The following is a 15,650-nucleotide window of genomic DNA, read 5'->3' as shown; positions in this document are numbered from 1 at the left end:
GTCATTATGACAGTTAATTATACCAAGACTTAAAAACAAGTATTTGTCCGAGGCGTGCTGTTTGTGCCTTTGCAGTTCCCGTATGCAGTCCAAAAACATTTTTGAAACATTCGCGGGCGCGAAGACCTCTGACATCAACAAAGACAGACAACTTGGTAGGTCAGTTTTAAACTACAATGTTTTATTAAAAATATTTGTTACAATGTGTTTTATGACGTGAACTAATAAACGCCTTCAATCTAATGTCAACCAAAGAATGAATGCAATCGTTGACTAAGTTCTGGATGGCTGATGTTACTCAGAGGCTTACTAGCTAGGCTACTACTAACTCATAAGGTCTACTGTACAGCAACAGTAACGGCTAGCCAGCCTCGTTAAAGTAAGGAAATCCCCCATTGTGCCAGCAGAGCTAAGAATGGACCCAGTCAAAGTTACCACGAGCCCCTTTGACGCCGATTCCTTCAAGACTCCGTGCAAACCAGACCGGGTGCGGAATCTGACCCAAAAAGGTAGCGTTGGGACCCCGTGCACTCCAATCACCATCCCCGCCTCGCCCTTCATGAAAAAACTTGGGTGTGGCACCGGCGTGAATGTCTACCTTTTTGACAGGTAGGTTGCCGCTCTGTATCCGCTCTCTCACCTCATGTCTATCGCCTGACCCTTTTACTCCCTCATCTAATATGCAGACATCCCAAGTCTCCCCGAAGAGGAATGTTTCCTGACCCGTATCTGTCTGTCTGTCTGTCTGTCTGTCTATCTCAGGGTGGGGAAGCTGAATCTGTCCCCCTGGGCAGTAAAGAAGATCAACAACAGGTGTGCTTCCAGGCAGATTGACGTGTACCAGAGTAGACTGTTTGATGAGGCCAAGATCCTAAAGGACCTGAAGCACCCAAACATCGTTGGTAAGAGCCAGAAAGCAAATTCTCGAGGAAACCAAATAGATGGTCCAACAACCCTCTGGAGTTAATTAATTGCTTGTGTGCGTGTAACTGAGTTGATTTGGTTAAACTCACTCCTCGGTATAAATACTGCCCACGATCGAAGATCTAGCTTTTCAATAGCGAAGCTGGTTCAGACAGGAGGACTCAGTAGTTTGTTAACCGATACTTTATTCCGCGTGATACAATACATCATTGTAATATTTGATTTGGCGAATGGTTGTGCTCGCAGCGGCTCCCTGCCGCACCCAACCGAGACACCGTCTCCTGAGACGCCGTCTCGACATCCGGGCAGAGAGCAGCGACGCATTCCCCTTAAGGAAGAAGAAAAGAGTACCAGACAAAGGGAGGAGGCCGCAGGAGAGCGAGAGCGTCTGTGTCGCACTAGCGATACAGGAGCCGGGATCCCTGCTCTACACCCTGCCCTATCGGAGGGTGCGCCTAGACGCGTGGCGACTGCTCGTGACGGGCTAAGTCTCGCGTCCCCTGCATGAACCAGTGACGTTTGTAAAGGAGTCGTTGATTGATGAGTCAGGAGGACCCGCGTTCGAGCTTTAGTACAGGCAAGGTGGGGAGGAGGCTACACTGGAAAGCGACGACACCTGTTCCCTCCGTGTTTGTCGCCAGGGTTCCGAGCCTTCGCCACCGCCAAGGACGGCACCAAGTGCCTGGCCATGGAGTACGGGGGCGAGCGGTCCCTCAACGACCTGATCGAGAGCAGGAAAGAGGAGGGCCTCAAAGCCTTCCCCGTCGACGACATCGAGAAGGTGGCCCTGCACGTGGCCCGGGGACTGCAGGTAACGCCACGCCTCGGGTGCCTCGGATGTGTTCAGACGCTCACTCGCCGTTCCCATCAGAAATGCCCCTCGCTTTAAAAAAAATGTGCTTTAAACTCACCTTTTTTAATCAGGATTGTAATTGTTCATTTGACTGTGTCTGTCTTTATTGTTATTGTATATTATGTTGACATATATGATTTAAATATTTACTGTAATGTAGCACTTTACACATTTGATTTATTATTATGATGATAAAAAGGAGAACATTCTCTTAGAGTCATTTGTGGAGAAATGACGACCTCGTCTCTTTCTGGTCAGTACCTCCACAACGAGAAAAGGCTCCTGCATGGAGACATCAAGTCCTGCAACGTGGTTGTCAAGGGCGACTTCGACACCATCAAGATCTGCGACGTGGGCGTGTCCCTCCAGCTGGATGAGAACATGAAAGGTAGACGGCCAATCGGCTTGGTCGAAAAGCTGACGGTAGCCAATCAGCGCACCGTTGTCCCTCCCTTGCCGGCAGAGCTGTAAAATGAATGAGGGGGAAGCAAGCAGTGATGGCACCAGGGTTTCCCGCAGGAAATGTGTCAGTTAAAGTGGTTAGGGTGGGGTTTGCCGTCAGACCGGGTGGTTGGGGGGGCTAGTTTGTGCGATAGGCTAATGTAGACTAACGCGCTCCGCAGACAAGGGAGACTGGCGTTGGTCACGGTTTGGAATGAAAGGGAGAAAACAGGACAGAGTTTTTGACAACGTAGTTCAGGCGGCAAGCGTGAGTTTCTTAACTGGCCGCCTTAGCTGCAAAGTGCTGCGGGAAACCCTGAGCACAGTGGAGCTGATACACTTACATGTAGTCATTTAGCAGACACTCTTATCCAGAGCGACTTCCAGGAAGTACTGGGACATTCCCCCTGAGGCAAGTAGGGTGAAGTGCCTTGCACAAGGACACAACGTCATTTGACACAGCGGGAAATCGAACCGGCGACCTTCCGATTACTAGCCCGATTCCCTAACCGCTCAGCCATCTGACTCCCTAATAAGGGCAGATAACATGCATATCAGGCCGACAAAGCTCATGACCCCCTGACTCCTTACCCTCTTCCACCCCCCCCCCCCCTCCCCTCCTGTTTATTCTCACTACTCATCCTCAACCTCCCTCCCTGCAGTCAGAGCCCACACTGTAGCATGCATACAGGCATCTGGTCCTGTTTGCACAGCGAGGCCCCGTGATTTCACGACGCCTCGCCCACGCTCTCGCATGTCATCCTCGTACTAATGCCTGGAACACAACCCTGGCTGCACCGCAACCTCTCATCATCATCGTCACACGACTGTATGCTGATACCCGTAGTGCTGTTCTCCCTCAGCGAGGGAGAAAGGTCAGAGGGTTCTGTTTTCTGTTGCTGCAGAAATACCACTCACCGTTCTTATTAAGATGTTGTGTCTGATTCACCTAGCAAACGTCTCCCTCTCCTTCCCCATGACTCTCTCTCCCCCACCGCTCTCTCTCCCTCTCCTTTCCAGAGAAATAGCATCAAATGTACCATGACCAATTTCCCTTGTGAACCCTGCTCCTCCTTTCCATCTCTCCCTCCCTCCCGCTCCCCCTCCAGTGGTCGACCCCAAGGCGGTGTACGTGGGCACTGAGCCCTGGAAGCCCATGGAGTCGCTGGAGGAGGAAGGGGAGATCACGGACAAGGCCGACATCTTCGCCTACGGCCTGACCCTGTGGGAGATGATGACCCTGGAAATGCCTCACCTGGACATGCTGGGCAATGACGAGGGCAAAGATGACGGTGAGGAAGCCATCGTATCCCACCTCGTTCATCATACGCAAACTTGTCCTTCCGTCTTCCTCGCTCACTCGTGTACGTTTGCGCGTTCTGAATTCGCGCCCTCCTTCTCAGATGACTCTATGGATGAAGAGGACTTTGACGAGGATGCCTACTACGAGAATCTGGGCACCAGGCCCGCTCTGGACTCAGCCGGCCTGGGTGGAGCTTACCAGAGGATGGTGGAGCTCTTCTGCCTCTGCACAGAGGTGGACGCCAAGAAACGCCCGTCTGCCGCCCAGATTGTCCAAGCGCTTGAATCCAACACATCAGTCTGTAACAAGAACAGCGAGGTCATAGTGATAGACTGAGCTGTGGGCCGCGAGGGGCGGTGTTACAGAACCAGATCCCAGCTTGCCCTAATGACGTCATTGCGAAGCCATACTGTAGTCCCTGTGTTACCTGTTGTATTTTGTCAAAGTCATTAGTTTGTTGTATTAAATGTCTCATATTTTTGTTTTGTCTCAATGCGACAGTTCACCCCCAAATCTAAAATATTTATTTTCCTTTTTACCTGTAGTGCCATTTAGCCATCTTTACTGTTTGGAAATATTTGTCATAGAGATGTCTGGCTTGCAAATAGCCCAATCTAGTTCCATTTGAGAGATTAAAGGCAGGGTTGGTAATGTTGAGAAACACTGTCATATTTGCTTAAATATACTTCACATCCTGATAGCAACCAATAAATGTAAGGGTTGGACAGTAAAATAATTATAATTAACACAACTAATCAAGGTCAAACCGGCACTAATGATTGGACGGGCTCCTTGTCTGTCTCCCAGCAGTGGAGGGGGGGGTGGGTTTGGTTTGAAACTCAAGGTAAAATGACAAGGTTCACAAAACTTGCCTACCCTGCCTTTAATATAAAATGTATAAATCAGACCCAGCAACTCGCACCAAAACAAACTAGATTGCAATACAAGAGGAAAACGGTATTTTCGATTTTGGGATGAGCTCTCACTATGTCAATGCCTCTTAGAAATCTATGTGTTGTAAATAGTGCTGTGTGTGGAATACTCCTGCTTTCCTTTTCAGTCCTCTGTATACTTTAAAGATCTGATATAAAGAGTATGAAAAGCCTGTTTGTCATGCAGCCTTGAGTGCCCTCCTCACCACGGGTCAGCTTCAAGCTTCACCGCCACATTGTGGTCTTCAGCTCAGGTGAAAATAGATTTTGGGGTGGAAACTAATTACGATTCTCACGCTAACCATGTTATGAAATCTTATGATCATTTCTGCAATATGACAAAAGAAATACAACATGATTTGCTTGATTTGAAGTATTACTACTTTTATTTTCCATTCAAAAATTTCAATTGACACATTTGCCTTGGATAAAAAAGGTAAAACCTTTATTTCAAACTATTTACAGGGTGCAAGAGCAGGTCAGATTAGACTTCATCACTGATACTATCCACCTGAACAGACCAGAACCTCATACAGGGTAGCTTTTGGAACAGTCAACTTTTCAGCAGCAGGAAGATAAAAATGGAGACTTGGTTTTTACTACAACATGTAGAAAACAAAACAAATCGCCCTCAACACTGATAGCAAACAGTCATCAGTTGGTACAGTCTGAACTTCAGCTCAACACATGTAACAAACACGTCCTTTGACAACAAGCACCTATCTGAAATTGATCAAACGGGTCACAGGTCAAAACGTATTTCTCTGCCAGAGGTAAACCAACATGCATACAAACCAACTCCTCCGGGGGTTGCCGAACAGTCCCCCCCAAAAAAATCGCTAATTAAAAGCCTGAACTCCACAATGTTCAGCCGACAAAGTTGTAAACGAAGAAGGTGGGGGTGTTGCAGTAGCGAGTGGCAAACAGCTTCCCGTCGGGGGTGGGGTCGGAGAAGGCGATCTCCTCCTTGGTCAGGGGGCTGCCGTAGGTGAAGGTGCTCCTGGACATGACAACAGTGGAGAAGGGATATGAACATTCTCTCCCCCCCCCCCTTTGGAGAGCTACCAAAACTAAACCCAGCCCCGGAGCCTGTGGGCGTGTGCGGTTTACCTGGCCGTGTCCAGCATACGGGTGGCGATGGCGCTCCGGCGGGCCAGGCTGAACACCCACACCCGGCTCACCCCCAGGATGGCCGGCTCCGGGGAGGAGGAGCAGCACCAGGCCCTGTGGGGCTCCATGAAGTCGTCCCGGGTCATGTCCTTGGGCTGGGCCGGCTCGGCCAGGACCCGGAATGCCTGCGGGGGAGGGGAGCACCAGGAGGACAGGGGTCACAGACCGGCGCGGCTGCTCATTTAGGCAGGGCTAGCCACTAATGGGTTGCGGGGGCCAGGGGTGTGGAGATGGCCAGGATGAGGATGGTCTACCTGGCTCGTATATCCCCCACACAAGGAGCACAGAATACATTTAGTCATTTAGCAGACGCTCTTATCCAGAGCGACTTACAGTAAGTATAGGGACATTCCCCCCCCCCCCCCCGAGGCAAGTAGGGTGAAGTGCCTCGCCCAAGGACACAACGTCATTTGGCACAGCCGGGAATCGAACCAGCGACCCTCTGATTACTAGCCCGATTCCCTCACCGCTCATGCATGAGTTACAAGGGAATCCATGGCGATTGATGCGCGTGTACCTGGCGGATGTGCTCTGCCACGAGGCAGCCCACGATCATGCGGTCCGTGTTGATGAACAGGTAGGTCTTGGCCTTCCGGGGGGAGCTGAGGGAGAGCTGCTGGAAGCCCAGCTCGCTGTCTGCTAGCCGGCGCACTTGCTCCGCCTGGAGGGAGAGGGGGGGCGGGAGGGTTCACGTCAAAGACCCGGACGATCTGAGAGATCGACCGTCCGTTGCACATGGGTGGTGAGCGCGCGCGCACGCACCTTCTTGACCGCAAACTTGGGGTCGCCTGGGAGCACTTGGATGATTTTGCCGTCCCAGAACTCTGCCACCACTCTCTCCTTCTTCCAGCCCTGCGTCAGTGTGGACAGAATGGCGGCGAGGAAATTGATATCGATGGGTAAGAGTTGCAGACTCAAAAGGTGTGTGTGTGTGTGTGGGGGGCTGAAGGAAGGAGGGAGGACCGGGGGGACACACACAGAGAGAATCATGGTCAAAGAGAGAATTGAGCGGAGCACTCGACGTACCACAAACTTCATGCTGTCGAGCAGCTGCTGGTGGAACAGGGTGTGCTGGTAGTTGTCCTCCAGGCTGTCGGCACTGTAGATCATCCCACAGGAGCTGCAGGTGGTCGCCCCGAACTGCTTCTGACCCGCATCCTGGGACAGGAGGATTCAGAGGTTAGGGCTGAGCTATAGGACGGGGGAGGGCTGGGGGTTGAGCTATAGGACAGGGGAGGGCTGGGGCTCGTGGGGGGTGGAGACAGAGAGTTGTGTTGTCACAGGAAACAATTACAGGTTAGCACTGTGCAAAGAAGGGGGACGATTAGGGGTGGTTTTTAGGACTTGGGAACGCAACCGTTTGTGTTAGGACAGACACTTAGTCCCCATGAATGGACTCATAAACAATACTGTCTGTACATACGATGATGAGTTGGTTGTCGTCCTGTTTCTTGGGCTCCTTTCTCTTCCGAAGGCTCTTCTCCTTGACAGAGGGCAGTGAGCCTACCGGACCAGTAGGGGTGCTGCAGGTCACGGGGGCGGCCAGGCCAGCCTTCATCTGGCACCTAGATGAACAAAAACACACAGTATAATCATTTCAATGCATTTATCATTAAAACAAAACCGTTTGGGCTCTTCCTCTGAAAACATCCCAACCCGCCAATGTGTGTATTCTTTAGGTTTGAGCAGACGCTTTTTATCCAAAGCGACGCGCAGTACAGCCTGCGACCTCTTGCAGTTAAATGCTGTGACCCCACGAGCAGAGCTTGCAGTGTGTGACCCGGAGAAGGCTCCCACCTCTTGGATGCCGAGCCAAAGATGGGGTAGACGGCAGAGAGAGACGAGGCTGGGCTGGCGGGGGAGCCGACGTCGCCCAGGTCGAACACTGCGTCGGAGCCAGCCTCTGTTAGGAAGTCCTCCTGGAAGGGAAACGCACCAATCAAGCACATTTATATGTATTACGCTTTTATCCTAAGTGACTTCCAAGAGAGCTTTACAAAGGGTGCATAGGTCAATGATCATAAGCAACGAGATAGCCCCAAAACATTGCGGGTAGCCAAAGCATGAGCATACATTGTGATAAGCAAATAAGTGCCAATGGGAAGAAATATAAGAGCACGTAGTTCAACTAATTGCAAGTGAAACAACAAGAACCTCAAAAGGGCAAGAGTGTACCTGTAGGAAAGCAAGCAACAATAATATACTTTACTACAAGTAGTTAACTCAGTTACAACTAACCAACAAGTAGCTGTTCATCAGGTCATTCCACCCATACTCATCCCAGACACAATCGGCCTAATCATCAATGCTCTCCCACATCAACCCCCATAACTGTACTCTACTTATGCTCGCTTTCTATCAACACAACCACTCTGTCTATCCCCCCACACACCGACTCCCACCTGTGTGTTGATGTCTGCGGCAGGGCTGAGGCTGGAGGGGGTCGGGGAGCGTTCCAGCAGGATCTTCACCTCCCTGGTCAGGCCGTAGCTCTTCGCCAGCCGGCTGGGGGACGGGGTGCCTGGGCAGGGCAGGCTCTGCTGCCGGGGACTGGAGCTCATATCCTCCTGGGGCTTGGGGCTGGAGGACACAGCCTCGCTGGAGCCCAGGTCTTCTCCCACTAGGTCTTCCAGGTGTGTGTGTGGCGCCGGAGGCTGTGGAACAACAGGCTCGTCCGGGGTCTTGTCCGAGACGCTGTGTCCAGCTGAGAAGCTCTTCTGGGTCTGGATCGTCTCTTGTTTTTTTCCGGGTGGAACGACAGAAGATTTGCTTTTCGCTGTTTTGGAGGCAGGCTCCTTGGTGGATCTGGGGGTTGATTTCTTGTACATGGAGGTGGGTTTCTTGCCCGTGCTGAAGAACGCGGCGCCTACGTAGATCTTTGGCTTCAGTTTGGACGTCAGGCTGCCGGTGAAGTTGAAAGTCGTGCCTTTCTTGGGCTGCTCCTGTTTGGTGCCGCTGGCTGCTTTTGTGTTGGAGGCAAACTGCTTTACGCCAGTCTTACCACCATGGAAGGCAGCCACCTTCCTGGCTTTGCCTCCCCCCCTTCCCTTCCTCTTCCTATCCGCAACCTTTGGCAGTTCGTAAGGGTCCGGAGTGACCTTAGATACAAGTTGCGGAGGTGGCTTGGTCTCCTTCAGCATCTTCCTCTCCAGGGGGGTTAGGTACAAGGCCTTCTTCTTGCCATAAAAGCAGCCTGTCACCACCGCTGGGTTGAACGGCGAGGCTACCTTCGGTACCTTCTGAGGGGACGGGGCTGGGGAGTCTCTGGGCCAGAGAGTGGAGGAGCGCTGTGGGGAAGTGTAGTTCTTCATCTGCCCCTTCTTTAATGGGGTCTGGGGCAGTTTGAGGGACGTCTTGAGGGGAGAGCCCTGGTCGACAGGTCTCTTGGCAGGAAGACTGGAACACAGGGGAAATACTCATATGCTATAACGGTTCAGCAAAAGGTGTTTTGTTCAGTTAAAGTGCCTGTGCCGGCTGGTTCTCACCTCTCAGAGTCCAGACATGAGCGCTTCCTCTTCACAGCCGTTAATTTGGGCAACATAATTTACCAAGTCTTCTGACCTGAGAAGTGGACAACATTTAGACGTCACGTAATTTTAGATCATTTGAATGCCAATTAAACGATTACTTTACGGTAGTCAATTTAGTCACTTAACTTTGTACAAAATACTAGGTAACCACTGTAAAGCTAGATCATGTTACTTGTTGTACGGATAATACTATTATTGGCGGGAGGGATTTCCCGGGAGTTCGCCTACATCGGGCGCTAAATACCTAGCAAATGGCTTGCACTTCCTAGTAATAAACACAAATTCTGGTTTGCATTGTGTGGCAATGTGGCAACATTACTGTGCTTTAGCGTTAAATGCTTTATGCGATTGTTTTAGAAAAGTTTACCAGAGTAACTAGAGCTAGCTATTTTGCTGTAACTAAGCGGAGTGTACACAGTAGAAGGATTAATCTAGGTAACAAACTAACTAGGCTCTTTAATTCAATGCTCCGCTGAATGAAATCGCTGTCCATTCATGCTAAACTATTACATACCGAATCTGCGATTATATTGTCCAAGTTTTCGAAGTTGAGCTTTATGTGACTGTCTTCTCTCGTGATGTGATCAGAATGTTTAGAACAAGATTTTGAACCGCGCGCGCCTCTCTGAAAAAAAGCGCGCTACGTCATGTAAGTGGTATGACCCGGAAGCAGTTAGACCACAATCAACAACTTCCTCCGTGAATAGTACACGCCGAAGTGCTTTATTTCTCTTTATCAGGCAATAACTAGGTTAGATATAGATTTAGACACTCTTGTAACATTCTCTGTGATTTAAATGTTGTTTTAGGATAGCTTCTTTTGTTACTCACATATATGCAGGATGGTGTTTTATTTTACGAGCGCTGGTAAGTTTAGTCTTGTCTCTTAAACCACTAGCTAGCTGGCCAACGTTGCTATCTTGCTATACTTGTAATAAAACAATGACGTCTTATTGTTCTAAACCATTTAGCTAGTTGTCAGTCATGTGCAGTACTAGCCAAATACAGTCCATGCCCTGATGGCCCATGATAGGAGCCAGCTTGTTTGCCTATATCATTAGGCAAATCGGTCTGAACCGACATCGGACTGACATCGTTACAATTCCATTGACAATAGTAGCCACACGTAATTGAGTGTCTTCAGACGTGTGTGTATATCTATTGCGTTGACCTGTCTACCAGTGTTCATGTTGACCAATGACAGTCTTTCTTTGTCATTTCAGTTGTGTCTCCGCCATACACAATCTACATGGGGAAGGATAAATACGAAAGTGCGTAGCTGGTCACTCATATCACTACATAAGAGTGCATAGTGGTATAGTAGAACAACATTTACACACAGATTGACAGGTGGACTTCAAACTGCTTTTTCTTTCCGCAGATGAAGACCTAATCAAGTACGGCTGGCCTGAAGACATCTGGTAAGATGCCATGTAGCTCATATTATAGAATGAGCACCGTGTTGTCTATAATTACTGAGTTGTCATGTACATTTCATTATCATACATCCACGGCGGGTGTACACATTGATCTGGCAGACACACCAAGCAGTATTGAGTTCATCCACAAGGTGGCACTAAACTCAAGCAGCACACCCACCTGTTGATGCTCAGACTGTTATGCACCCCCGCAGGTTTCACGTGGACAAACTGTCTTCGGCCCATGTCTACCTGAGAATGCCCACGGTAGGGAGATGTCATCGCTGCTGTCAGTGCTTTGATTTGGTGTGCAGCTGTATGTCTGGATTCCCACTGCTACTTTTATCCTCCATTTCTCCACTGAAGGGACTGACGATAGATGACATTCCCAAGGAAGTGCTGATTGACTGTGCTCAGCTAGTGAAGAACAACAGCATCCAGGGTAATGAACAAATCCATATTTATTATAGCATTATTATTATTGGGTGTCAGATGGCTAAGCGGTGAGGGAGTCGGGCTAGTATTCAGAAGGTAGCCGGATTGATTCCCCGCCGAGCCAAAATGATGTTGTGTCCTTGGGCAAGGCACTTCACCCTACTTGCCTTGGGGGGGAATGTCCCTGTACTACCTGTAAGTCGCTCTGGATAAGAGCGTCTGCTAAATGACTAAATGTATGAACATGTGACAGCAGTAATACATACCAAGACAAAGGGACACAGTAGCTTTATGAGTTGCACAATGCTGCATGTCACGCTCCTGTGCAACCAGATACTTGTTTTGAGTTTGAACGGAGGAATACCCCTAGTTCATTCAGAGGTGTGTTTTTCGCAGGCTGCAAGATGAACAACATCAACGTTGTGTACACGCCCTGGGCCAACCTGAAAAAGACAGGAGAAATGGACGTCGGACAGATAGGCTTCCACAGGCACAAGGAGGTCGGTGTTCTCACCCATGAGTCGAGAAACTTCTTTCCAACGAATAACGGCGTTGTGTTTGATGCGTCGGCGGCGTTCTGTAACCACTTTGTGCCCCAGGTGAAACTTGTGGCCGTGGAGAAGAAGGTGAATGAGATCGTCAACAGGCTGGAGAAGACCAAAGACGAGAGGTTCCCCGATCTGGCTGCAGACAAGGAGTCCCGAGACCGCGAGGAGAGGAACGAGAAGAAGGCCCAGATACAAGACCTGAAGAAGAAGGAGAAGGACGAGATGAAGAGGCGAAAAGAGATGGACGAGCTCAAGTGAGTCTGGGAAGTCGGCAGACGTGTCGCGGATCTCTGACGCCGCAGTCGGCTCTAGGGGTCTCTCTCAACTTGTCGAATCTTTCTCGCGAACACGATTAAACTAAAGTGGACTAAGTTAGATGCCGTCTTTCTCATTCAATGTCTACGCAGTAGGGGAGCATATAAGCTTGTTGTCATTTTGGATCCTGTCTTTCCCCAGGAGTTACTCCTCCCTCATGAACAGCGACAACATGACAACCAACGAGGTGAGTTTGAATAGCACTCAAACACGCCCATTCAGCAGTGGCTGAACGGCAGAGCGGTTCACTTCGTCAAGGGGTCAGGGACGAATGTCTATTCGTGTGATTCTGACAGCGTCTTTTCTTCTTTCTTTTTTTAGGATGGCAATGACTCGGATGACTTCATGTGAGAGGGGGGGGGTCATGTGTCATCCTAGAGACAGACGGCTTCATCCACTCACCGACGTTGCTGGGTACTCTTCCTGTTCTCTCAGACAGTGCGGCACTGACATTGTACATAGATGGATACACACTCTCCCCGCTATACACAGTAAATACACAGCAGCACTTGTGCCGACAGCAACTCGGGATGTGTGTGTGCGTGCGTGCGTGCGTGCTGCTTAACTCCCTATCAAACTTTCCTGAGCCTACCGCCAGGACATACAGTGATACGGTGAAGAAATCCAGGTCAAAGATTCCCTGCCCACAACAACGGGAAGCAAACGGTTCGGCTATGATCCTAGGAGTTAGACTGAGACCTATGCTACATATTCATCGCTCCACTCTTCAAGTCAACATGGTTGCGTGCCCGTTTATGAAACGCTACGAATGAATGTATATGATGGCCCTATGACCAGTATGTTCATCTATGGTCCCTACGTATGTACAGGAACACCCGTTGTTGTTGGTTTGTTATTGTTTGCCTGAGCGACGCTGCTGCCCTCTACCCCAGATCCCGGCTGCGTCTTGAAGCCCTGGAGTCGGGTTCACCCTCACCGTTTGATTTGATGTGATCATGTTCAAATTCCGAATAAAACGTTCCCTTGTTTAACATGTGGTTGTCTTTGACTCTGTATAGCTGTTTATGGAGACATGACATTATGATGGATGAAAGGGAACAGGCAAAGGGAATCCTGTCTTTCTTTCAGTGGTCTTCGGAGGGTCTTCCGCTGTCTGCCTTGACAGCCAAAAGTGTTAAGTGTGACATCTTGGTGCAAATACCGTAGGTTCAATCTTTGGTTGAACCATAATCGGGATGGCTTTGGCTCAGCGGGCCAAAGCAGTGTTGTGTCCTGCAAGAGGCTATTGGGGGCCTGTAAGTAAGTTACACGAGGAATGTGTTATATAGGAGGAGTTAGTGAGGGCATGCTTCTCTGACATCTGTATAAACATGGCTGCCATCAAGAGCCAAAACACAAAGGAGAGGCCTTTGCTTCCTCTGCATGAAATCTGCAACAAATAAAGCTGTTCTTCTCAGACTAGAGAAATCCTGTGATGTATTCGGTCGATGTAAACTGTTAAATATTCATTGTTTCTCTCATCCAAATATTTCAGTGAAGCGTGCAGAGAATGTGTGCAGAGAACCATAAATCCTTTCATGGTTTGGGCATTGAAATAAGATTTGCCATTGTATACCTAAAGTTAAAGTTTACAGTCAGGCTTACTCTTATGGATAATTGATTACGGCAAAATCAAGTTGGCAGCATAAACATTTAGCAGCATTTTATTTATTTGAACTTAGTTGAACTGAGATAGTGACACATTAGTTTGTTGTCTGTAAGACCCAATCTAACATTCTGCAGTTATGTAACATTCTCCCACATACAATCCCATGTAATTGGGTGTTAAAAGTTTAGCCAGACATGAATGCACACTTAATCATTATTTCTGGTGTTGACATGAGGAATTACTTTGTTATAATGAGATTTAGCTGTTAGCTAACACCAACTCAGCCAGTATTGCTGGAGACAGGCCGAGGAAAGGCAATTCAATTCCACAGTGTAAACTTTTGTTATACTGCAGGTACATTTACTCTTGCAAGGCATATTTCCTACATATGGTTCTTCTTTATTATGGCTGGTCTGTTAACCATAACCAGTTTCTCTGTGGTTCCAGGAATGATAATCACCTCCTTGCTTTCCTGTAATGGAGTAGACACAAGCTCTTGTTGATGGTGGTCCTTTGCTACAGCACAACAATCAAAAAGTGAGACTCTGGACTTCTATTGTGAACATTCAATGCAGGTCCCACTTTGACATATTAAACAAACAAAAAAGCTCAAGTGCCCATGTTCCCTCTGCACCACTAGATGGCGTCTTCTTATCTAGAATATGTGGTCTTTGTCGGGAGAAATGAATGAGATGACATTCACATTTTCTTTCACTCCGTCTCCATTCTTCTCCCAATCTGCTTTGACATCTCCGTCACATACATAAACAAACCCACTTTTGTTAGCTCCGAAAGTAACTCTGACATACACAATACATTCTACACACATTTCATGAAGGCTTGACAAGACCACATTGTTTTCCATTTTGCATTGAAGACGAATTGTTGTTTGTCTTAAATGTTCATTGAGTATGCTTGTATATGAAATGGGAAAATGAAAGCTAATGGGCGCCTGGTTTTCTCATTCTGACGCGTTTCCTTCTGTCTTGTTTTGGACTAAATAACGATGAACTCCACGCTGGCCAATTAGCAGCTGACTGGAGCCTGTATGTCACGGAAATGTTTTAGTGGAAGAAATTTAATTTGCGGGAAGGCTAAAGGTTACAGAGTACCCAGAATATGAGTCTGGCAGCGAGGCTGGGAGAGCTGAGACTCGTCAGGCTACAGCAGTCAGACGAGCTCGCCAGCCCTGTCATGACCAATTATCTTCATATTTACCAGAAGAAACCAGGCAAGGATATGTGTTCCTTTGTGATGGGTTAGAGGCCAGTCGAGAGGGCATAGCTCAGTAGCTAGAGCACTTGACTGTAATCAACAGGTTGCTGGTTCAAATCTACCCATGTACTAGACTTCTATTTGTATAACAGTGGCTATTTAGTTAATTAAACCAAAGTTGTGATTGGACTGGTGGCAACCATGTCTGTGCAGACTACACAAGGTTAAAACATGAAAGAGTGTGAGGAAAAAATACTTTATTCAGCCAAGGAGGGCGTTGGCCTCATTGGCAGGACATGCACACCCACTCACACAGGTGGAAATAATGACCCATGTCCGCCTAAGACAGTCCCCTGCTCTTTCCCTCCTCCTCGACTCCCCCACTCCCTCTTTCTGTTCTCCCTCTCTCCAAATCTGTTTCTCTTCTTCTCTTCTCCTCTATCCCTACCCGTACAGTTTGCTTTGGTGTTGTTTGGAAACATGCACTCTTGCCTCAGCCCCAGTCAGAGACTCAGCCCCAGCCAGGGACCAAGCCCCAACCTGGGACCGGGCCCCAGGCAAGGACCCACTCAGTCAGAGACAAGGCCTCATTCTGGGATACAGCCTGTGACCCATCCAGGGTTCCAACCATTCCAACCGTAGACCCAGGCCCGACCATACACCCACACACACACACATAGAGGGAAGTTCCCCAGCCATGCAGGGGAGTCTGTGGTAGCTCGTGTCAGCAGCTCTGCAGCTTGTTTGACATTCCTGACTCCAGTCACAATAACATTTCCCACCCATGGGGCGGTATGGTGGTCACACATCTGCCCCTGTGGTAGTCACGGAAACAACTGCCCCCTTGGTGATCGTGGTAACAACCGCCCCCGTGGTGGTCATGGTAACAACCAGTCCCTTAGTGGTCAAACTAACAACTGCTGGTGGTTGGAATGACAGAGGAAGAGGACCACACAC

General features: G+C 48.9%; 3 protein-coding genes across 6 annotated transcripts; 2 read left to right on the top strand and 1 right to left on the bottom strand.

The window, feature by feature from the left end:
• On the top strand, nucleotides 1–4,202 carry pbk (PDZ binding kinase). Of its 4 annotated transcripts, none has more exons than XM_084699963.1 (7): nucleotides 1–155; nucleotides 408–609; nucleotides 763–902; nucleotides 1,566–1,735; nucleotides 2,036–2,165; nucleotides 3,328–3,510; nucleotides 3,622–4,202. In XM_084699963.1, the coding sequence occupies exons 1-7, from the start codon at nucleotides 83–85 to the stop codon at nucleotides 3,855–3,857; spliced, it is 1,134 nt and encodes a 377-aa protein (XP_084556089.1). In that variant the 5' UTR covers nucleotides 1–82; the 3' UTR covers nucleotides 3,858–4,202. The 4 variants fall into 4 exon arrangements, with proteins under 4 accessions (XP_084556089.1, XP_084556088.1, XP_084556091.1 ...); XM_084699962.1 differs by having other exon boundaries at nucleotides 60–155; nucleotides 405–609; XM_084699965.1 differs by having other exon boundaries at nucleotides 88–155; nucleotides 415–609.
• Nucleotides 4,203–4,876: 674 nt separating this feature from the next.
• On the bottom strand, nucleotides 4,877–9,810 carry esco2 (establishment of sister chromatid cohesion N-acetyltransferase 2). Its single transcript, XM_084699961.1, has 10 exons — nucleotides 9,668–9,810; nucleotides 9,109–9,184; nucleotides 8,026–9,019; nucleotides 7,421–7,542; nucleotides 7,047–7,188; nucleotides 6,650–6,781; nucleotides 6,386–6,475; nucleotides 6,141–6,284; nucleotides 5,564–5,748; nucleotides 4,877–5,453 (listed from the first exon to the last, which is right to left on the bottom strand). The coding sequence occupies exons 2-10, from the start codon at nucleotides 9,162–9,164 to the stop codon at nucleotides 5,321–5,323; spliced, it is 1,998 nt and encodes a 665-aa protein (XP_084556087.1). The 5' UTR covers nucleotides 9,165–9,184; nucleotides 9,668–9,810; the 3' UTR covers nucleotides 4,877–5,320.
• Nucleotides 9,811–9,848: 38 nt separating this feature from the next.
• ccdc25 (coiled-coil domain containing 25) lies at nucleotides 9,849–12,861 on the top strand. The gene is made up of 9 exons (XM_084699966.1): nucleotides 9,849–10,020; nucleotides 10,377–10,424; nucleotides 10,535–10,574; nucleotides 10,787–10,838; nucleotides 10,938–11,013; nucleotides 11,403–11,506; nucleotides 11,606–11,808; nucleotides 12,011–12,056; nucleotides 12,191–12,861. Exons 1-9 carry the CDS (start codon nucleotides 9,996–9,998, stop codon nucleotides 12,218–12,220), a joined length of 624 nt encoding a protein of 207 aa, XP_084556092.1. The 5' UTR covers nucleotides 9,849–9,995; the 3' UTR covers nucleotides 12,221–12,861.
• The last annotated feature ends 2,789 nt before the right edge of the window (nucleotides 12,862–15,650 follow it).

This window comes from Hypomesus nipponensis, chromosome 6, assembly GCF_054491055.1.
Source record: "Hypomesus nipponensis isolate SF chromosome 6, ASM5449105v1, whole genome shotgun sequence".
NCBI classification, from domain to species: Eukaryota; Metazoa; Chordata; class Actinopteri; order Osmeriformes; family Osmeridae; genus Hypomesus; species Hypomesus nipponensis.
This window is presented reverse-complemented; position numbering and strand designations above follow the sequence as displayed.

Coding starts and splice junctions, on each gene's coding strand:
- pbk (XM_084699962.1), top strand. CDS start 83: ATGCAGTCCAAAAACATTTTTGAAACATTCGCGGGCGCGAAGACCTCT. Junction 156..404: donor CAACAAAGACAGACAACTTG/GTAGGTCAGTTT, acceptor CCATTGTGCCAG/CAGAGCTAAGAATGGACCCA. Junction 1,736..2,035: donor ACGTGGCCCGGGGACTGCAG/GTAACGCCACGC, acceptor CTTTCTGGTCAG/TACCTCCACAACGAGAAAAG.
- esco2 (XM_084699961.1), bottom strand. CDS start 9,164: ATGTTGCCCAAATTAACGGCTGTGAAGAGGAAGCGCTCATGTCTGGAC. Junction 7,543..8,025: donor CCGCAGACATCAACACACAG/GTGGGAGTCGGT, acceptor TTTCCCTTCCAG/GAGGACTTCCTAACAGAGGC. Junction 6,285..6,385: donor CCAAGTTTGCGGTCAAGAAG/GTGCGTGCGCGC, acceptor CTCTCCCTCCAG/GCGGAGCAAGTGCGCCGGCT.
- ccdc25 (XM_084699966.1), top strand. CDS start 9,996: ATGGTGTTTTATTTTACGAGCGCTG. Junction 10,839..10,937: donor TCTACCTGAGAATGCCCACG/GTAGGGAGATGT, acceptor TCTCCACTGAAG/GGACTGACGATAGATGACAT. Junction 11,014..11,402: donor GAAGAACAACAGCATCCAGG/GTAATGAACAAA, acceptor TGTTTTTCGCAG/GCTGCAAGATGAACAACATC.